Here is a 23,159-nt window from a genome sequence, read left to right on the forward strand (position 1 = left end):
AACAAAGAAAAAGGAGAAAAAATATGTGAGTTACGAACGCTGCTTGAAACTTCAAATTGATCCCATTACATACGTCACATGCAGAACCCTCAGTGTGTTTGGCACATTAAGTTTTATACGCTTACAAGATTCGGCACGTTATATTTAGTGCATTCAAATGGTAATAATTGAAAAAAGAAAAGAAAGGCAGCAGTGGTGATGAGAACTATTGACCTGAACAGGTTGTTCGATGTTATAAAGAGGTGAAAATGAAGGATAACTCAATCAGCGGTGGCGCTACGGGGGAAATGCACGACGCACAGGAGCAGCTGCCCTTTACTGAAGCACTGAAAACCACAATTCGATCGTGTTATTGTTGCTTTCATGCTTAAACTCGTTATTTGCCTCGTGTTGCATATTAAACGTCTTTTATCAACCCCGATGCCCTTTCGCTGTGTATCTCGGTGTTAGATTGAAACTCTTGAGTTTGAGATGAATCTCTGGGGAGAAATGTTCAGGTCACGATCAGTACGCAGAGATTACAAGAGCAGCAAAGTTAGATTTCCAAGTAAAACACAAATAGTTCACAATCCCCACCTCTGAGCCACTATAATCCTGCCACGTTAAAGAAAAACAGTTCGTACAGTAGGTCAGTTCATCTTTTTTCCAGTTATGTAATATTCAATCCTCTCAGCAACTATTTTTATTTCGTCCTGTGTGACTGCGTTGCACCCTCCTTAAAACCTGATTTACAAGTCCGGAGCTTTCGCTGATGGTGTTGATTATACCGAAAAGCCCCTTTTTGCTGCCTCACTTGTTTCATTAAACATGAATCAAAATTATCTTCATGTCTGAATTCTTTATTAAAAGTTTGAACTTCAGCAGCTTAGCCTACATTTTAAACCTGCTGAAACATAAAAAAAAATCTACTCGGGGAAACTTAGAGCGACTCGCTGCCGCCGTCATTGTTTCTCTGAATTTTATCTCCAAGGAAGACATGCAGTCTTTCCAGGAAATCTGCCGATGATTGTTTATCAGATGTCCTACTTGTGTCTCACTGCGTTCCACCAGCAGGATTAATGAACGAGACGCCGATCCGAAGGCGTCTCCGGGTGGAAAGTCGCTCCGCTTCCTGCAGGCTGGCCCGAGTGAAACGCTCCACATGGTGCCTGCCGTCTGCCAACATGTTATCTGTTAGCCGTGCTTCATGTGCCGATGTACGGTACGTTCTTCTCAAAAGTGGAGCTATAGAATCTATAAGTGCGTCTGACAAAGGGAGCGCACCAAACTGAAACCAGACCGGCTGGACGGACGCACGATAAATTTAGACTTGCACATGCTGCTCGGATCTCGTTTTGAAGGACTGTCAAGATTAATCCAGAAATCCAACAGACAAAACTGTGCAAAAAAAAAAAAAAAAATTCCGAACCAGTCAGACATGCAAAGAAAAGAGGAGGAGAGCCGCTGAATGCAAAACTGTAACGTGCTTAAGACGTGCACTAAATGGTGTAAAGAAGAGAGGAGACGCTCTGGGCCTGCAGCTTTTCTGGGTTGAGAGCATTTCAAGGAAAGTAAATACAAGTGGAGCACCAAAGAAAACACCCTGTGAACTGAGGAGCAGTTTGTGTAAATAGCTGACACAAAGTATATGTGCTGGCTCTGCTTAAGCTTTCTCATCTGAAGTGAGTGATCGGCTTCTTTGTTTGTTTGTTTTGTGGCCCACTGACTAATTTCCAGTTTTTATATTCATCATTTCCTTACGGCTTCGGGTCGTCTGTGTCTAACAGAGAAGTTGGAGAAAGAAAAGTAGGTGGAAAAGGGATTTAAAGTCTGAACTGAGTACCTTTAATCAAGAGAACGTGTAGAGTGCTGCATTTACCAATTAAAGAGGCCAACCAAATGAGAGGTTTAGGGGAATGTTTGATGGACACTGATGAAAACAGAACAAAAGAAGAAGATTAGTCTCAGCCATTTAAAGGAAGCCACCTTGAAAGAGGGAGATTTTAGGTGACACTCTGAAGGAGGAAGTGAGAACACATCAATCTGAGTAAAGCTGAGAAAAAACCTTTCCAAAAGATTTCAGCTCACCGTCCTTTGAGAGGTAAAGTCACGGAGTGTTCACTGGATCTGAAACTTTGCTGGAAATTGGCTCCTTTTGGAAATATCATCAGTAAACGTACCGGTAAAAATGTCCTTTAGTTGGAATGAAAGTGTCTTTCTTAGAGAAAAAACAAATCAAACCTGCCTCTGTGAGCTCTCAGCCATACAGGTCATTGTACCTCGGCTTTCTCAGATAAGATCTGAAACATCTTCAAAAACCTTAAGAGAGCCCCTTTCGCACCAGAAATGTGGAGACCCTGCATAACCTTCTCTCTGCATGGCGCCATGACGGCGGAAATCTAAAAGGCCCGGCGGGGAATTTATGCTGAACACATTGAGACCCTGAAAACTCTTGAACTGGATGTGGTGCCTTCACTTTGCGGAATAGATGTTGAGCCCAAAATGGGCTCATGTCGCAAAAACAAGATAATAACCGTTACAGTAAATCAATGAGTGAATGGCTGCTGGAAAAGAGATGATCTGAATCACTCAAAAACTCAATCTGTTTCAAAATGTGGTGGCTGGAGCTAAGGCAGACGATTCATGCCATAAGATTAGTACGGTATTAACTGTTTAAAAGGAGCGGCGCTGAAAGGAAGCGGTATCTCAGACTGTCATCAGAAACAGAGCAGTGAGAGCTACATCCAGGCTGGGGAAGGCTGAAAGAGATTTATGCTCCATTCGTCCTTTGCAGGGAAATTAGTCAACATTCAGCTTGTCTGTATCTGGAAGAAATATCTTCAATAGATGAATCCATAAAATAAATGAAAAAGAAATGAAATATGGAAAAAGCGAAGAATAAAAAAAAAGTGAAATCTCGACTGCAGAAAGACAATAATTTAGGCAGAAGTGAAAGAGTCACGTTGGGAGGAAAGTCAACCCTCCATGAACTTCTCAGTATCATCCATCCGTACGGCCGCAGCTGATTCGGGGTCAGGGGGCAGTGGAGGCGATCCCAGCTGACAATGGGCGAGGGGAGGGTGCTTCCTGGACGCATCTCCAGTTTATCACAGGACAAACACAGAGAGACGGTCACACACACTCTCACTCTCTCATCTATGGATGATTTAGAGCAACACTTCACCTCGACTGGATGTGTTTGGACAACACGCAAACACATTGAAAACACAGAAACGTCTCCGGCACAGCCCGACCCTGAACCGTCGACGCTGAGGGAAGAGCAGCATGAAGCATGAGGACACATACGGAAAGGTCGGGGCCGGTATTTATGGTTAACTCCACATAAACCGAGAACCCGTGAAGTTCTCCAACAGGATGTGGTGATATCAATCTTGGAGATAATGAGCAGGAGCGATCCAGCAAGACAACGAGGGAACGGCAGTGGGGAAAAAAAGATCAGCGCCCCGGATCGGTCAGCTTAGCTGAATCCGATCAACATGTGGCGGCTGGACCTGAAGCCGATGCTTCATATCATGAGGTCAGGATGTCTAAACCGTTTAAAATGAGCCGTGCTGAGAGAGACGGAGATCTGAGAGGACATCACCGAGAAAAATCCTCTCCAGAAGATTTATGCTCCATCTTTAGTAAGAAAATACTTCAGTAAAGGCAGTCTGAGTGTGTAGCTTTCACTAGAAGATGAAAAATCTTCAGCAAACCAGAGAAAGACAATAGCTGGGAAAATTCTCTGTGCAGTCATACTTTGACTTTTCTATGTTTGGAGAACAGCCCTGCATTACTTTCTCTCTGCATCACGGGATGGTGGCAGGAATATATGAGGTACTGTTAAAGCCTCATAATCAGGAATGTAAATAAATGATTGAACAGGAAGTGACGGCATGAACGGAGGCCGAAGATGCATCGTCTCACAACACATGAGAAGGATCTGAAGTGTTCCAGCAAAACAACAAACGAAAGGCTGCTGGAAGAAATCAGATCACTACTCTGGAATGGCTGAGTGCAAATCACGCTGAATGGGATCAGAGTGCGGCGTCTGGACCTGAAGCTGACAGTTCATGCCAGACGGCTCCTCTTCATCGGGCTGCGGTCTGTAATGAGGAGTGGGCACAAACGGCCTGCAGCAGATGTGAGACATTGATTGCCTGTTGTATAAGACGCTTTATTGACGTAACGGCTGCTGAAGAAGATGTCATGAGTTAATCACTGGTGGAACTGTCATGCGTTTTCATGAAATCAACTTATTACTCAGACACGAGTGTCTAAAAATGAGCCGGAGAAACGTCATGATGGATGTTTTTGTTAAAATGAGGATAATAAAAAACATTATTTTTGGTCCTGAGCCAATTGAATAAAGCACAGCTCACTTTATGGCTTCCAGACTGGAGATAGGAGTGTCCGAGGAGCACTTGAAAGCCTCTGTGCTCGCTGCGATTGTCTCCTTGACGTCCCGAGTCACAACAGGTTCTCCGAGGAGGAGGCATCTGTTTCATTGTTTGGGCCAGACGGAGCAGCTTGTCAGGGGAATTTCTTCTCCGCAGACCTGCCCGAGCTGCAGATGGCTGATCTCACAGCAAATGATTCAGAAAACGATAATACGTCTCCGCGCACAGGCGAGGTCATCTCCTCCCGCTAATGGACTGTCTCTCTTACTTAGGGTGCGGACGGCGCGCTTGTTCCATTCCTTTTTCACGGTGGAAATGTGAAGCTCCCGGTGTGTTCATCTGAATTGTAAGTAGATCAAATAATGTTTCATTTCTTCATGGGCACAGAAAAAAAAAAAAAAAAAAAAAAAAAAAACGTAAGCTGTCCGAGACAGAAATTTAAAGTACAGCTTTGACAGTTAATTTGCTTATATAACTAGCTGAAAGACATTCGAGCTGCCAAAAACAACGCAGGCTTATATCCTCCCCCCCAAAAATAATGTTTTAAAATGTCACCTAAGGGCCCAGAGCAGGAGCTAAAACCCATCCACTGTCTCACGGTGTCAGAACAGTGAAACCTCTATGTGCAAGTCCAGACCTATAAAAAGCCAGAGGACTGTGAGCCAAGGCCGCCTGTAATATTCAGCAATTATCAGTCTGTCAGCTAAGTGCACGAATGTCAGCGAGAATCAGGAGCCGCTACCTCCGAGCGGAGTCAAACAGCTGTGAAGCAGACGTTATTAGACCCGACCGCTCCACTGCAACCTGCCCGGTTAAGTGTGACTCACGGCGCGGCCGGTAAATCGTCAATCACGTTTGAGCGCGGGCCTTTAACGCGGGCGCGCACAAATACTTTCTGACCCGAGAGCCTGGAGATGAAAAACCGCAAGGCAGACGGCAGGGGCCTGCTCTGCCTCCTTCCCTCTCCCGCGATCGCAACGCTTGATGTGGAACATCAAAGACAACATCTTATCTGCCCCCTCTGTCCCGCTTTGACATGGACATTAGTGCATCAGAGACGGGTCCGTCTCCATTGTCAGCCTCTCTCTGTTCTGCGTACAAAGATTAGAAAGAAAGAAGCTGACAGGCAATGGAGAGAGACTCAGACAGACAGATTTGTGGAGACATGAATGGCTTGCAGGTGTTTTTTTTTCTTCTTCTTCTTCTTCCTCTTTTTCCCTCTCTCTCTCTCTTCTCTGGGAGAGATGGATGGATAGAGTGGGTGATGTGGGACCGTGACTTTTCCCCCCCACACTGTCATTTTGCTTTATGGCAGAGGGAGCGTGCGTGAAACCCAAGCGAGGAGCTGCGAAGACGAGCTGCGCGGGAAAAGAGCGGTAGGTTTTTATGTGCGGCACGACGACTGCGCGTTTGCACGTCTGCACACAACCGGCGTGTCTAAAAGTGGAGTGTGAGAAAGAGGGGAGGGGGAGGAGGGCTCGGGAAAAGCAAACACAAAGTGAGTGAAGGTGAAGGAGTTAAGCCACATAGGAAGATGTTACGGTACATTAAAAATGCACGAAAAGTAAATTTGCAAAAAGACTTTAATCAGCATTGTTTTAATCATTCTTGGTTCAATTTACAGTTGTTTATTCATTCAAAGGTAAACACATGTCTCGTGGTTGTCGTCAACATCGCTAAATGCTTTTCGCCCGCCTCCCGAAACCCTGGAACATAAACTAACATTACAGAAGAACACACGCTCTCATACACTCTTGCATATTCAGATCCTACAAATGACTCCTTAAGCGAGTACGAAATTTTCTAAATGCCACATACTTGAAAAGCGCGGACAAACACATTCTACATACATACGCACCAGTGTGCACACATATGCTCCCACACACGCGCACGCACACGCACACACACTCAATCCTGTGCACAAGCACACACATTCCATAACCGGCATGTATTATAAATATACATTAAAATGCAGACCTCAGGGTTTAGCAGGAGCAGCACCGGGGGAAGAGCTGCTCCTCATCCTCACTGGCTCGGTCGGGGCATCTGGGCATTCACAGTTGCTTTACGACATGCTCTCTTCGGCAACGTAATCTGGTCAGCGGGATCTATTACATGAGAGCGGGGTTACGGAGCGCACGTCCCTACTGATTAGCCACAGCCAATAACCCTCCCTCTGTGTCAGGCTGAATTACATTTATTTTTATCTACACAAGCAAAAAATGCTGCAGTATAAATTCCACCGTTTTAAGAAAAACAATTAAAAAAATGGCACAATAGCTTATTGAGCAAAGGCCTACGAATGCACACAAATAAATTAGATAAATAATTAACATTTCAATGTTAAAATAAATATAAATTAAAAAAAAACAACATTGTAATCTGATTAACGCCAGCCTACGTTGTCCTGTATTACAATATAAAAAAAGTGAACTTGTCTTTATTTGCACATTCACACGTGTGTTTCTTTTTTTTTGTTGTTGTTTTTTTGAAATTTTTTGAACATGTTTTTGTTTTTTTATTTATTTATTTTTTTTAACAAAATGGCGGCAGCGTTACTTTGAGACTCAAAGCAAAATTTCTCCTCAGGCACCTGCCGCACTTTGGCGACTGTATGGGGTCGTTTCCATGGTGACCGCGACAGCCGTGGTGGTCGTCAGCACTGGCCGGCTGTGAACGGACATGGTTTCTCAGAAGGAGCCGTTTTTTTCTCCCCTCCGTCCTCTTTTTCTTTTTCTTTTTTTGTTTTTTTTTTGGGTTGTAAATTAGTGACATTCTGAACGACTGCGCTGATTGCTGCGCTGCTGCCGGGAGAAAGATCTGACATCCGGAAAATTTACGTCAAGTGCTGAAGGTAAATGCACCGGGACAAAAACACACAGCTACCACATCTACCACGTCTAAGTGCCGTCAAATTACTAGTCCCGAGTCTGTATTTTTCTAGGGTTGTTACAGTGTGAAGGCAGGAAACGCAGACAAAAGACTAGTTCTAAGAGGGCACTCGCTACCTTCTAAGAAACGCCGGCCTCGCCTCTGTACCTATCACAAAGTCAGGGGTATTTTTGATGTCTGAAGAAAATGGGTTCTTAAAAGGCCTGTGGATATCCTCACAAAGTTTTTTTTTTCTTCTTCTTCTTCTTTCTTCTGGGCTCTTATTACGAGCATCGTCTTCAGAACAGCGTGAAAACATTCTGCAGTATCCAGGACAATGGCAGCAGTTCTCGTTACAGAATGATTAGAGAAACATCCTGCGACGACCCGGCGAGATCAGAGCAGCTCCGGAGTCCGTCTATCTCTTCCCCTGCGTCAGAGGTCAGGCTGAATGTGTCAACGCGCCAGCTCTGTGGTCCAAGGCCTTAAAATCCACCGCAAGAGGCGCAGGTTGCCGCTGTCTTCAAGGCTCACGGCTGCCGACTCACCTCCTCGGGTGGCTTCATGACCGCGCTGCAGCGAGCGTGTGCGGTCTGCGTCCGACTCATCGCGAGTTCATGTTCTTGCTCGCACCAGGCATGAGAGCAGCGGTGTTTCAGGTGATGAAGATGCCCAACAACACATGAGAGTGTCAGAATACACTGGCGTGAACGTGACAGCAAAAAGGCCTCTCTCTTTTTTTTTTTTTTTTTTCCAAGTCCGTTAAGCTAAGGTCAAGATTTGTATGTGAGCCCGTCTGATTGTTGGTATTGTTACACCTCTGCTTGATACTCCTCTGCGTTCCCGTCACCCTTCACCACGGTGGATGCGAAGCCCTTTGGACAAGGCGGTCCGGCTGTGTACGAGGCGTCACTCGGGGACAGTCGCTAGGACAACAGGACGGCGGAGACCAGCAGCGTCGCCACGGTGAGAAGAAGGCGGTCGCGCGACGGGCTGCTGCCGCTGACACTTTTCTCCAGCTTGGGAACTTCGGGGTTAAATTCATCTGCAAGGGGGCAAAAAGCACAGAGGAGCAAAGGAGAAAGTGAGGAAAGAGGAGCCGAGGGTGCGAACGAGCGAGCGCCAGACAGACGGAAACGAACCCACTACTCCATTATTAATTCATCAATCTAACGGCGATGTGGGATGCATGCAGATCGTGCTTTAACATATGCAAAGACAGAGACATGATGCAATTATCAACAAACCGCCAATTACCATCAGCTACATATGGCCGTTTCCCCTGTGGGATGGAAAATTAAAAACACTTTTGTTTCTGATCTGTTGTTTTGTTTTTTTTTTCTTCTTCATGTATTCCTCCTTTCACACTAATGATGTTTTTATCCTAGAGGGATTTCAATCAAACCAAATTACTATGGCCTCGCCATTGATTAGACACAACAGAACATTAGCTGGAGGGGAGAGATAGAGAAAGAGCCGGGAGAACGCATTCAGTAATATTCAGTAAAAAGTGGATTACACTGAGTCATTATGCTCTGTCTCGACATAATGCCTCCCATTATATCTAGAGGGTTATTACCTATCCAAATAAAGCGGAGGAAACACAACACTCCTCACACATCAATCACGGTTTTAGTACAACCTCTGCTGGAGCCTGTTTGCGTCTATCAAGGAAAACGGCGGTTTCTTATTAATGTCTGTCATATCATCCCACGCGAGAGACAAAACGGGCGAATAGATAGCAGCGATGAAGTTTAAATTATGTAACTTCACCAAGTTTAAAGCCTTAAAACGTGACAAATGGATGTTACGTTGAGTCAAGGGGAAATATTATTGTGAATCATAAAAGCAAATTAGGAAGCGAAATAAAACATAATCTCAAACAAATGGGATATTTATTTCAAATTTTGAGGGAAAAGATATGCATAAATTATATGTCTGTCTGTTGAAACTTCACAGAGGAATCACGAAATCTCCGTGCAGACGAGTTAAAGCAGACATATTGTCTGTTTTTCCAGTGAAGCTTTAAATCGATGTCCTCCGCCGTTTCAATGTCAACGTCTCGTCTCGTTTCTAAATATAACTCAGACGGTAATTGCCTTCAAATAAGAACAATAAAGGCGACGACTGATAACCGTCAGGGACAGCAGTCACCTCACACATCTGACGAATGTTTGGAATTTTGTTTTTTTTTTTTTCCTTTCTCAACCATCCGACCGCTCTGGTTTGTCCGGGTCGTGTGGCTCCAGCCCCCGTCCGCCGCCGTGACACACGGCATCGACATTCACGCGGCGGCGCGGCGGCGTGAACTCCGGCATTAAGCAGCAAGACAAGGCTGGAGGCGTCCACATCGTGCGGCGACCCCGCCGCGACCCGCCGTGGGTCCCACCCGAGGCGCTGCTGGTTTATATTCTGCTTTCTCCAAGACGAGTTTCTGAGGTGGAATTCACAGGCAGGGTCCGGAGGAGGAGACCGGCCGTCCCTGCAGAATGAGCGACCCCTTTCTTACCTTTACATAAATAAGTACGTGCAGCCAGAGCTGCTCTGCGTGCGAACTGAATCTTCCAGACTTATTTGGAGGAGCTCTGGAAATCTCAAAGCTGCACGTCTTTCAAAACCTGGCTATTTAGGGAGGCCGGCCCGGGAAGATGAATGTGGGGGGGACGTCGGCCGCCTCTGGCCATAACAAGTTATCAAAGGTTCACAGTACGACATCTAACATCAGAGCACAATTGTGGGATACAGCAATCAATTTCCAAGCGCACAATCCGGCGCGGTCTTGTCTGAACGGGGCGCAGCGGCAGACGGGCAGGCAGGGCAGCGCCGCCTGTCCACGCTGAACCGCCCCAGGCGTTTACAGTGAGATAAGAAGCATCGGCACTAGACTGTCGATGAGCGGAAAAAAAAAAAGGTTGTCTGGTCCGATAAATCCTGACGCCGGCTGCAGCGCGCTGATGGCAGAATCACAGTGATGCGTAAATAACATGATTCAATGGAGCCATCACGGACGACCCCTGATCCGCAGGCCACTCAGGGAGGGAGGACACTCTGGAGGGTATTCAGACGGCTCACACTTTATCTAAATAACAATTCACTGGTTGTTGTTCCCAATAAAATCACCAGAGCAGTTAGCGTCCACTAAATAACTTCAAGCGTTTCGATAAAGGACTAACGCTGCTGGGCTCTTCAAGTTGACCGCCGGCGGTATTAGTTTCAACACTTGGAGGCAATTAGCAGGTTTCATAGATCTGAATTACCGCTCATATCTCCAAACACAGCAGCGATTCGAATCGTGTCAGGAGGCGAGGTCAACGCGAGCGGGGGCACCATCTTCATTATGACGCTGAGTGGCACAGATGTCGCTGTGCACGCTCTTTAAAGTCGACTTTCAGGATGACTCCTCTCCTCTTCTGTAAGCATATTGGTCCAATTATATAGGAAAAACTACTGTACGCTACTGATGCAGATGCAATGTCAAATGAAGGTTATCTCGGCTCAACGGAGATATCACGCACTATTAGGGTGACAGAAAAACGCACTGTACCTTTAATGAAACATTAATGTGATTTTTCGAGCAAATTATACCTTTTGAAAAGTAAAGTAATAAAAATGTTTTGTTTTCAAGTGTAGGCTTCTGGGAGAGAAATGAAACATATCTGTGGTCACAATAAATCCTGATGAGGTTCATATGTATGTTTTGGGGGTTTATTTTTGTTTTGTAGAGGGGCTGTCGAGAAATTTCATACGCACACAGGGAGACCATGGAAACTCAGCTCAGAGAAAACCTGGAGCTAAACCCAGACTGTCAGGTGACAGTTTTAACCACTATATCACTAGAGACACAAGGCCCACATTAAAAAGCATTTCAAGTTGTGTTCAGAGAGCGGAAGCAGACCTTATAAAATACGAGTAATTATAAAATATTTAGATTTAGGTTCAGAAAGACAGTGTCATCAAGTGTACTTTCTGTTTTCCTGGGATTAACTAGAGATCAACAACTTTATTGTTGATCAATTTCTTCTAGTTTTAGCAACGCTGTAATAAACATGTGGACAGAGGAGGCAAACATCCGTCTTCCATGCTGCTTGCATCCTGTTCAGGGTCGCAGGGCGATGGAGCCAATCCCAGTGAGGACAGGCTCCAGGGCAGCGGCAGAGACAGACAGACAGACAGTTACACCTCGGGGCGATTTAGAGTTCATCAACTGATCTCTCATTCTTGTCTTTGGAAGGAAACTGGAAGCCATGATCTTCAGGCTATGAGCACAAACCACTGCACCACCGTGTGGCCCAGTCCTGCACGTCCTCACGTTATCATGGACGTCACAATGTCAGCAGCAGCCAAGACTGATTTTATTTTTCTCTGTGTTTATTAAACCTGCAGGACTCCTGCAACACCTTTTTCTCTTTTAAAAAACTGTAAATGTCTAACAGCAGGTGTTCCTGTTGAATTACTTACTTCATGCAAGAATGCCGTCAGATTGAAAAATTGAAAAAGTTCATCTGGTAAACAATGGTTGTCTTTACATATTGTATGGTTATTGTTATTTATTTGTATAATAACTCCCCCCATCGGTCTTGTTGCACTGCTTCTACTTTTAATTTCACTATGCATCACCGTATAACGACAACACTACACTAAAGTGCTTACCACAATAACAAGAAATCTATTTGTTCCTTGGACTTTTGAAGAGCAAAACTTCATTTCATCACTTCTGAGGAATGTGGAGAAGTTCCTGAAGGGATTTCTTCAAAACGCTGCATTTCAAGCAGAATTCAAGGTCATTTTGACACTGACTCATCACACATTAATCAATCTGAATCGAAAGGGAGCCATGTTCTCTCTCTGTGTACAAAGCATTCGGTCAAAACTGAAGAACACCTTTGGATGAGAGCTGAAATGTCTTTAAATATTTCAAGCATGTCGAATTGCTTTGAGGAAGAAAAAAAATCCGATATACCCGGCAGATTGATAATCTTTACCCATGTTAGGTTTCCTGGCGAATAACTGGTAAATTATTCACAGATATGAGTGTGTGTGATTGTGTGTTTCCACTGTGTGTGTGCTATCTACTGGCACCGCTTCTCAGAACGCCAAATTTAAAGACATTTCCTCAAGATATTCTGTAAATATCACCTCAATAGGCATGAGACAAATGAATGACGCATGGAGAAATATTCCACTTAATACAAGAAACATAAACATGAACCTTTAATGACACAAAGCTCCAGCCAGGCCAGGAAACCTCAAGCCTGTTGCTGATTTGCTCCTGAAACGCAGCTTCTGTTAACATGACCGAAGGTGGTGAATCATGTTTCTGAGGCAGAGCTTTAATCCCTCTGGCCACTGAGTTTACAAACTGCACATACGGGTGGAAGTACATTGTGTTTTCTTTTTTTTTTTCAGTACAGCATAACTATATACTCTGTCAAACTCTCAGAAAATCTGCATACAGTAAGATGCACAGATGTCACGGGTCGCACTATTTCAGAACAGCTTCCAGTTGTGTTTTCTTGTCCACTGACTAATTTATGTTTTAGCCTTGAGCCCTCCTCCGCCGCCGCCGCCGCTGCTGCTGCAGAAACCTCAGGTGGAAAGTGTTTAAGGGCAAGTTAGTCACAGATGGAAGAATGCAGAGAAGACTCCGCTTTCGCTGGAGGAAACTACAAATCTATGATTAATTCAAGCAGGAAGGAGCAGCGCGAATGCTGAATTATTGTGGCACATATGTGGAAAATACAGCGAGAAGCTCGCTATGAGACGCTCCTCCACAACAAATCTCTGTTATTCATAATTAATGCCAAAAACAGCTACAGGCAGAAAAAAAACATGGACTTGCAGAGAGATTTAGAAAATAAATACTGTAAGATTGGCCAAACCAGTGATTTTACAAATAATGAATCATATTTGTATTGATGTTTTGAACCTACTAAATAACTACAAAGATAGTCAAGCTGTCTTTTTAATGGGGCTGAGAGAAACATGCTAATAAGACAGGCTGACAGATTGTAAACAAGCCAGCAGTGGCGTCTTTGATGAAAGTCATTTGAGAGCATTTCTCATTCACATCTTGCACGTGTAGCAGCATTTTGTTTAAAAAAAAATGATTTATACTGGTAAATCTAGGATATGCTAATTAATCCGTAACATCGGAGAAAGTGAAAACATAACAGTAGAGCAACGGCGCCGAGAATGAGATACCGCCAACTTATCCTCGAAAACACCTTTTTAAATACGAGGGAAATGTGACGTAGAGGCACGGCTAATAATAAAGCCGCAGCGAGTCCGAGCATATGCAAAGGAAGATGAAGGGATGAGCCGATGGGAGGCCGGTCTGTGGGCCGGTCTGCTCCCGCGGCTGAGTCAGGGAAGTGGGAGTCCGCGGGGTCAGCGGGGCCGTCAGGCTGCGCGCTGCGCTCTGCGCGCGTGTGTGCGTGCGTGCCCATAAATTTGTGCGTCCTGATTTTGTTACCCTTTCAAATGTATTCAGCAAAAATGCATCACAACGCCAGAGGCGATGATTTTTTATGATTCCCTGCCAGAGTGTGTTTTTTTTTTTATATTAAATTCTACGTAAGCTGGAGCCTGAGTTACTGCTGAGCAATTCGCCCACCACCGAGCTCTCTCTCTCTCCTCCTCTGCCCCTTCTCCCTGCGCCTCCCTCGCCCTGTTTTATCTCTTCCTCTCCCTCTCACCTATCTGTCCATCCTCTCTGCCAGACTTTCTCTCGCTGCAGTTCTCTCTCTTTTATCTCCGTCTCACTTTATCTCTCTCTCTCTCTCCTTCCAAACCCACCATGCCTCCTTCTTTCTCTCCTTTGTATTTTCCTTTCCTGACTTCTCTCTGTGAAGGTACTCGCCGCTGATGGCTGAAGAGCTCTTTTCATTGTGTCTCCGTTGGTCTCAGTTTCCATCTCAGGCAGGTCACACTCCCTCAGCTGCCGTCACGGGCTGCCTACAGCGCCCAGAAACAAGCACACTAAACGATTCCCGGCAAGAGGCTTTTGTTTGAGACGGGGATGGAGAGAGGAAGAGAAATCGAGGGTTTATGTAACCACTCAGCTGCACAATTGACTCGCTGGCTGACATGCTTTCTCCTTAGGTAAACATGGGCCTTTCATTTCTTACAAGACCTTTACTGACCTTGTAGATTTTGAACAGGGAAAAAAAGGAAAGATTTCACCTCAGGTGGAATTTTTTTTTCATTCGTTGTTCTTTATGATATCAAGCAATTTTGAAACAGTGACTGTGATTTTTTTTGTTTTGTTTTGTTTTTTTTAAGGCATGCTGTCTGGGATTGCAATGGCTTGAACTTCAATATACATTAGAATGAACAGAGATCTACTCGACTTATCAAAGTTTACATTTAATTTCCCTGCTCATAAAGCGAATATTAACCTGAATTAAGATGACACGAGGTGCAGTGGCCATCGCTCTCTGAGGACCTTTATATGCGGCGTTTGTCTGCTCTCCGTGTGCTTAAAGCTTTCTTTTTCCACGCACTCCTCTCTTCTCTCACAGTCCGAAATTTGAGACGAATCAGTGACTCCAAATGTGAGTGTGAGTGTGTGTGATCTGCGTTTAACAGTCAGCATCAAAGATGGCGATATAGAAGATGACAGTGGTGTAGCTGTTCAGACTGTCACTTCACAGCAACAAGATGCCTGCTTCACTTCTGATGATCTTCCTGTCTGGGTCTCTTTTCCTCAAAAATAAACTTGATCGGTCTGTGTGTGTGTGTGTGTGTGTGTGTGTGTGTGTGTGTGTGTGTGTGTAATGAACTAGCGACCTCTCCACAGTGGACCCTGCCGTCAGACAGAATAAAGTGAGTATTGAAGATGGATTATTTTCAAGCACAACTTTACCTGAAAGTCATTTTGATGATCTGGCTAAAGACCTCACACCATATTTGATAACTTACCTCTAAGCTACTGCAGTAGCAGTACTGCTCCAGTTTTACCTGCTCCTAAACTTATCATCTGTATTCCGTGCTGTGTGCGACTCATTAGAGCCGTCTTCATGTGAGGTAATGTGGGGTCACAGGCTGCTGTGTAGCATCACGACTGAATTAATGCAGCGGACAGGGGAAACAATTAATCTTAAAATGACACTGATGAATGAATGGTTTAATAAGGGCAGTATTGGGGCAGATTCTCTTCCTGTGTATTAAATCAGTGCTTCCAGATTATTCCTCGTAATAACTACGCTATCACGATCGATTGAAATGATGGCGGTAAATCCCAAATTAGACATATTGGCTCTTTATACTTATACAGTACGCAATGAAACCAGGCTGTCGTGTTGAATGCTGTGTTCATGGTCTTGGCCACATTGCACAACTCGGGTGCAGAAAATTAAGATTTTACTCATCAACCATTCACGGCTTGGGGATTTTCTTTCACCAGCCAGAAAAAAAAAAAAAAAAAAAAAAAAAAAACCCAACAAATGGTTGGTTCTGCTCCACAAAGAGCGATACACAAATCAAGCTCTGCCAAATATTGACCGGCGTCTGACAATTGGCAGCTGTCCCCTCTCTGCAGCTCAGTCACTCACCGATGTCGTGTATTTTGATGTTTGGCCTGACTGTGTAGTCGGGAGAAGTCTGACTGGAGTCGTCATCTGCCTGGGAGACTGAGAGAGACACAACGTATACACCAAGACAGAATGACAGAAGGGAGAGGGGGAAACAACAATCCCAGGACAGACACACCGGCGTGTGTGTGTGTGAGAGAGAGAGAGAAAGAGAGAGAGAGAGACGCAGACAGGGAGAGAAAACAGATCATTAAAACAGGTCGGAGAAAAACTTGCATTTTAGACCTCATTAAAGCGTGAGCAGTAATGGAGGGACGCGGAGGCGGCGCTGTGCCCCTGCCACTGCGAAAACCACAAAGAAATAGACTGTGTGTCCAGACTACCATCTGCACATTAAAAGCAATTGGAAGAGGTGGACAGAAATCATTATTACATTCACTGTTGGTCTAGACACAAAATTACATTCAGCCTGCAATGCCAAATTATCCGTGAATGAACGATGTGTGGGTTCCTCGATGTGCGCGCGTGCACGACTTTGTATATTTTCATGCTGCTTTTCAGCTAAATATGTGTCTGCGTGAGCCTGCGACTGTGATGCATGGTTAGTGCGATGAAACGGCGTTAGGAGAGGAGCGTGCAGACACGCTGGCAGCGATCGGTTAGCACCTCGCAGATGTAAGGCACACAGGCAACATTCACATCGCTCTTATTGTGAAGGGTTAAACGGGGAGAGCGAAAGCAAGGCTGTTAAAATGACCTTGCTAAGCAAAGGTTGCAGATCGTAAAGCGACTAAATGCATCCTTATACACACACACACACGCACGCACACAAAAAAGAAAAAAAAAAATTTATGGCCCACATGTGCAGACAGACAGACACACACACACACACACACACAGAAGCAAATGGAGGAGTGGTAGACACATCAATAGATTAGCAGTGACACTGGGATTGGGGGGTGGGTGTTAAGGTGATGTGTACACAGGGGCTGACACTGGCCTGAGTGTGGGATGTATTAGTGCTGACAAGGTTAGAGGAGAGGGGGAGGCTTTCAGCACTGGGCTGCCTGATCAAAGGCCTGCAGGGGCGAGAGCCGGCTACCGGGGGTAAAAATAACACACACACACACTACACGGAGCAGCAGGCGTCACAGAGGAGCAGAGATAGGGAGAAGGAGAGGGTGGTCAGGAGAGGTATAGGGAGTGACAGACGGAGAGGAGGGCAGGAGGAGCCGGATTCAGTTTTTTCTTTTTTTTTACTTTTCCCATCTTTTGTGCAGCTTTACGAGAGCATGTCATTCACAGAGCGAGATGGAGCATTACTGTAATAGCACTGAGACAGAGAATAACATTAAGCCATCACTCTCAAAGCACTGCTTCGAGGAAAAAGACGCCATCATCAAAACGCTGCCAAGGCGGCACGACAGAGACGAGACCGTCAGATCTTAGTTTCTCCCTCTCGCTCTCTCTCTGTCTACCTCTCTCTGCCTCTTTGTTTCTGCTTCTCTGTTTATTTGTGAGATACAAAGGAGATAGGAGGGGAGTGGATGTGAAAACAAAGCAACACAGAAAGAGTGAGTGAGGACGGCAGGGATCGAGTAGAGGAGGCAGATTTTTGGATCTCACCAGTGGAGCAGCAGACGTAGACCCTCAGTCTGAGGCAGCTGTGGCCGTGGTGGTGAGTGGGTGTGGCTGAAAGGAGACGGCAAAACGCAGGAAAAACACGTCAACCTTGTGCCCTCTGCAGGCCGCACAACCCTCAGCAGCCATCCCGGCTGAGCTCAGAGCGTCCTCGGCTGAACTTCCACAATCTATTATCAACGCCCACGTGCCATCAATACATGTAGGCGACAGCAGCGGAACTGAGGCCTCATTATGATCTCCAATCAAAATATCGGACGTTCAGCCCCCTCAGGCCTTTTTCTTCCCTATATCCATCACAACAAAGCGGTGTTTACTGGCCTGACTCACAGATGTAGTAGTACTCCTGGCCCACGTTGAACTCGTAGCCCAGCGAGAAGGCGCTGTAGCGCTGAAACTTCTCGGAGAACTTTATGGGCGCGTGGGGCGCGTGGGGCCGGTTGCACTCCCAGCGCTTGAATCCCAGCTGGGGGTCGCAGGTGCGATATCCGCGGTAGCTGACCATGTAGAGGATGTACTGCTCGGCTACGACGCGCTCCAGCGTCCCCCGCTGACTGCTGTTGTAGTGCGGGCAGTAGATGTCCAGGTAGTCGTTGACGCTGACTTGGACCGTGAAGCCCTCCCTTCGCAGCCTGCATTAGAAAACACAGAAAAAAAAAAGAGAAAGGTGAAAAATAAATGTGGGCATTGAGTGAAAGCTGAAAATGCCCCGAACCAAACTTCAAAACATCAAAACATCACTTCTTTCAGCCGAGACGGACATATTTTCCTGGAAGACTGAAACCCAGTTTTTAGATGTTTTACAAACAAACAAGACGTGAAGACGCGTGACTCTCTGCAGGTGCTCCTGGATGGACACCAGCGTCAGACCAGTGACAGTTTTCTCAAAAAACAAAAAAAATAAACAATCCCCTGACTTACAGTAGTGCAATGACAATGATGCAAGTCGGAGAAAAGCAGCACACCCTCACACTTGTGAATCAGGTAGTTGCGCCGGTGCATCTTGATAAATTATTAATCAGTTGCCAATTTCCTCCACGCATATCAACTCACTCTTTAATTGACTCGTACTTTCAGCAAAACAGTTCACACTGACAGAGTGAGGAGCAATAGACTTTCCCTTCAGACTTTTTTTAAAAACACCTTTTTCTCTTGAAGAGATAAACTAATACATCTCTCGCCTGCCGCTGCATATAAAAGCACACTTTTTTCTGTGCGTGTGTGTGCGTGTGTGTGTGTGTGTGAAATTGCCTCGTGGCACTCGCCGAGACCCGTGTTGAGAATGCTAATCTGCGCGGCCCTGAGCCGGCTACAGGCAGGTCATTGAGGTGAGAGGAGGTTCTGTCAGTGGCGATGTATGCTCCGGCCGCAGGGGGGCCGGTCTGCACGCAGCACAAACTCCCCTGGCAGGGGTTCGTGATGGAGGAGGGGGATGTTAGCAGGTACCAAAAACCTCTCTCAGGTGGTTTGTGTGTGTGTGTGTGTGTACAGTAACCCTTTAGTTGATTGAACTCTCTTCATTGAACGACTGAGAGGATGATGTGATATTATTTCCCATGCAGCCTCCATGCTGCTACCCTCACTGTTTATAATACTAAGTATACTGATTATGTAAATTACACGATCTGTAATTACACCGAGCAGGAGTCATTAGAAGGGCTCCTGCAGGTGAGCTGATGAGATGGGAATTGTCCTCGGCTGCAGTGGCGTGTGTAACCTGCGCCAGCCGGCTGTAATGACTGGCTCCTACCATTAGGTGGAGCTATTGTTACATCAGCGAGCTGCTTTTTTTTTTTCTCCTGTGAGTTTCATCTATTCCCTCTTATCCTCTGCATCCATTTTTTTTTTTTAACACTTGCTCCTCTCCTCTTTCTCACACATGATGTTACACACCGACAAAAGAGAGCAGGGATTTCACACAGTAGTAAGCATCCGTCCCTCGCTCGCGGTGCGTTCCACTGTGCCAAGTTGTTGACAGGCTCACCTAAACATGAGTGCACGTGCATGCATTACTAGGTCAGGCCTCTGGAGAGGGTATAATTTTATTACAAAATGAAGATCAGAAATGTCAGAGCACCCTCCTCTCTCTCTCTCTCTTTCTATCTTGTAATACTTCTCACTGTGGCGTTACATCTTTTCTTTTTTCGGAGCCTCTCCTTGACTCTGATCTTCATTCCTCCCCCCCTCTCCCTCCATTTACACTCACGCTGGAGCAGATGAATATCAATTCTCTTAACCAGTATTCTTTTCGGGCCATCAATCTTATCTGTGTTTTCTATCCCTGCTGCTCAGATGTGAAGATGACAAGACTTTTGTCTTGCAGTGTTGCGCGAAGACACAACACTGCGGCGCTTCAAAGGGGCTATATTTAGAGAGGGGGGCTGGTGGTAGGCGAGGGGAGAGGAAGGTTGAGATGGGGGGGAGTGGAAACAGATAAAGAGGTACAATGGGCGTGGGCTAAAAAGGCGAGTAGATACGCATAGGATGAAAACGGCGTGCCGAAGATGAGAGGATGCTCAGAGGAGAATCCTGGATGCAAGCGGCGAGTCAAAAGTCAGGCAGAGCCGCAGTCATTGAGAAATAAGTGAGAGGGCAGCGGCGTGCAAGAGGAGCCGAATACAAGAAAGCAAGAGGATTCAGAAAGAGAGTGTGTCTGTGTTTGAGCGCTCAATAGTATTTATGGATGAAAGGCTGCCGGGTACCACTGAGACAGAACAGCAAATGCAGCAAAACTTGTCGGCAAAGCGTTTCTTCTTCAACACTTACTTTATTCAAATGTGCACATGAGAGTCTGCTGAAAGGGACAATAACGTCGTATTCGCCGGATCCAAGGAACCTGAGTGAGGAGGCTGAGAATAAACCCAGGAGCTGCATCAATAACTTCAAGTATTATTATTATATATGTATAACTAATCCACAGATAACAAAGCTCCACTTCAGTGGTTCTCTTAAAGAGGTGTAGAGACGGTGAAAGTTTACTGTGCTCTCCTTAGACGTTTTAAAACCAGAGTGTTTACAAAAAGAACAGAAATGATATGATTTGAAGAAAATATTGGAAACTGTATACTCAGTCCAGCTGACTCCAGCTCTACTGATGTGTTCCTCTCCCTGCTTACTATTCAGACGCTGATTATAACATCATTCAGCCGGTCCTTTAAATCATTTAAGCGCCTCAAGGCTGCCTCTTTTCCTCAAAGTTCGAATTTAGACATATTATAAAATAAGACATAAACTTTTTCATTGATGAAAAAATACTATTGTACCAAATAGAGGAAAAAATCACAGTGAAAAAAGATGCTTCTGTCACATGACTCCAGCACAGCCATGCTCCTCTACAGCACTGCCTAACCGCCTGTTTGAACGCCGATGATCGTGATTTATTTTGATCAAATGGCTCTAGAATTGAGATAAAATAAGAGATAACTGAGTACATATGTTGCCTTTTCAAAGTCAGCCTTTAATGTCTATCAGTTCTTCAGCTGCATTGGTACTGAGCTTTAAATATGTAGCACGCTGCTGAAGCTCCTCCGTGTGACTGGAAGGTCATGCATAATGACAGGCTCATTTTTCTTTCATGACCATTATACATGTAAAGCAAATGGCTTTTATTTTTCTAGATTATTATGAGATATAGTAAAAAAATTGCTTTAATATGGTTCATGGAGCTCACAAATACAAACAGACACTAGCAAAACCTAAATGAAGAGCCAAAGGAAACATTCCAGAGGGTCCTCATCAATATATGTGGACTGAGCCATGTGTGTGCACGTACATGAGCAGTTTGTGTGTATCACTGGACCAGGAGAGCCAATCCCAGCTAACAATGCAGGGCGCAGTTCAGTCACACCAATAATCTCAAATTCCTGCTGAAAATGGGAGAAACCCCGAGCATGCACAGGAGGACATGAAAACTTCACACTTTGCTTTCATTCCTCCAGTGATTAATGATTAATGGTCTGGTCCGACCAAAGCAGTGGAAACGAGAATCAGCATCCTCCAAAGCCTTTACAGACGTCCCGATTTTGATTTAACAAATGCTGGTATTTTCAATATTTGCCGGCGCTCTGTTCGTTGATTCCCTTTCTGCTGTCCACCTCATCGCTTTTGGCACAGAATTAAAGAAGCAGTCCCGCTACCGTACTGTTTTCTGTTTTGGTTATCACTTAGGCCGACTGGCTGTAGCGACGCAGCAGGAGGACCATTTGTTCCAAACACAGTCAGCAATAGAGGAGGCGCGAGGATGAAAGAGGAGGAGGAGGAGGAGGAAGAGAAGGTGAGGTGCGGTAGAGAGGAGGACAGAGGGGAAAAAAAAAAAAAAGAAGAGGAGCCCGGGAGGGTGGAGTGAGAAGAGACGGCTGGGTGAGAGGAGGCAGGGAGTCCCTCTAGGTGTGCGCTGTTATATAAGCAGACCACTTAGCGGCACAAGACAAAAAGGTTGCGGGGCAGGGAGGAATGGAGGGAGAAGGGGAACTGGAGGAAGCGGTGAGAACAGATTTAATAACTTAAGGTGGGGGGAGGTGCGGGGTGGGAGACGGAGGAAGACGCATTGAATGATGACAACACTGAGAAAGGCGCGGGAAGGGAGGCCGAGGCCCAGACAGAGACGTAGCGCTCCCCGGGGATGAACATATATGTGGTAAAAGTGTATAAAAAAGACTGATGGCTCTCATCGGCGCGGCGTCTCTCTTCTTTCCTGCAGCATTCAGCTCTCCTCCTCTCTTTCCGCTGTGCATTGTCTCAGCGGTGGTTTTCGCTGTCTCATCATCATTTCCCTCTGAGTGGGAGTGCACTGCTAGTTAGTAAAGGCTGCACAGGCTGGTGAAGACTGCCGGGGGATGCAGATGGAGGGTGGGGGGGGGGGGGGGGGGGGGAGACAGAGAGTGATAGAGCGGGATGAGGGCTGGTTGAGGTGATAAAACAAGCAAGAAAGAATGAGACAAAGACAGCACCACCGCACCTTTCACATCTGGGCTAAAAAGAGTCTTTGGGGAACACCAGAGGTAATAAATAACACTGGTATAGAGGGGTTATGGCAGAAGATGCCAAAAAAAAAAAAAAAAAAAAAAAGGAAACAGCTTTCACCAAATTAAACAGACCACATCAATATAACAGAGATCACCATTACATTACGGCATTTTCCCTGCTAACAGGTAAAAGCAACGTGCACTGCGTAGCTGACAGTAAAATAACAGCTGGACTGGCAGTAAATCCCTTCACACTGCAGCCCTGACTTCATAGTGGAATCCGCCATCTTGTTTTCTGATGCAACATGTGGAAGCACAGCGCCCGGAGGAGTGGTGGGTGACACGGCTCCAAAAAGCCTCACACTGTTTCAGGGTGTTGCTGCAAGTACAATATTTTTGAGCATATGGCAGAATAAGGCTATGATGGGGTGTAGGAGGATGAGCCCCCCCCCCCCCCTCTGTGTTTCCACACAGCTCCAGAAACATTGCACAGGCTTTGTCTCCAGCCCAGTAGTGTTTGGTAAGACGCCTGATTTCACAATGTTTTTCACATTATAGGATGTTGTAGTTAACGGCTGTAGTGATCCATAGGTAATAAAAAGCACAAGTTTTCTTGTGACCCCCCTCACACCTTCAAACACACTGCTTGATCACATATGTGTTTCTTTCAGATTGTGTTTAATTATCGCTAGAATGAAGTAATATGAAGCTGACTGCTTTAATAATTTGCATATTTCCTGGCGAGATGGTGTGTGTCATGAACAACCCCGCGT

At 45.6% G+C, this 23,159-nt stretch overlaps 1 protein-coding gene across 2 annotated transcripts in view; it reads right to left on the reverse strand.

Moving 5' to 3' along the window:
* Positions 1–5,980: 5,980 nt before the first annotated feature.
* The window catches only part of efna3a (ephrin-A3a), a 69,284-nt gene continuing 52,105 nt past the window's right edge, over positions 5,981–23,159 (reverse strand). For both annotated transcript variants that reach the window (XM_030120324.1, XM_030120325.1), the window contains exons 2-5: positions 17,753–18,054; positions 17,408–17,473; positions 15,803–15,880; positions 5,981–8,295 (exon numbers count right to left, since the gene is read on the reverse strand). In XM_030120324.1, the coding sequence (XP_029976184.1) occupies positions 8,177–8,295; positions 15,803–15,880; positions 17,408–17,473; positions 17,753–18,054 (565 nt within the window). In that variant the 3' untranslated portion in view covers positions 5,981–8,176. The remainder of the gene's footprint in view (positions 8,296–15,802; positions 15,881–17,407; positions 17,474–17,752; positions 18,055–23,159) is intronic.

This window comes from Salarias fasciatus, chromosome 22 (genome assembly GCF_902148845.1).
Source record: "Salarias fasciatus chromosome 22, fSalaFa1.1, whole genome shotgun sequence".
Lineage (NCBI taxonomy): Eukaryota > Metazoa > Chordata > Actinopteri > Blenniiformes > Blenniidae > Salarias > Salarias fasciatus.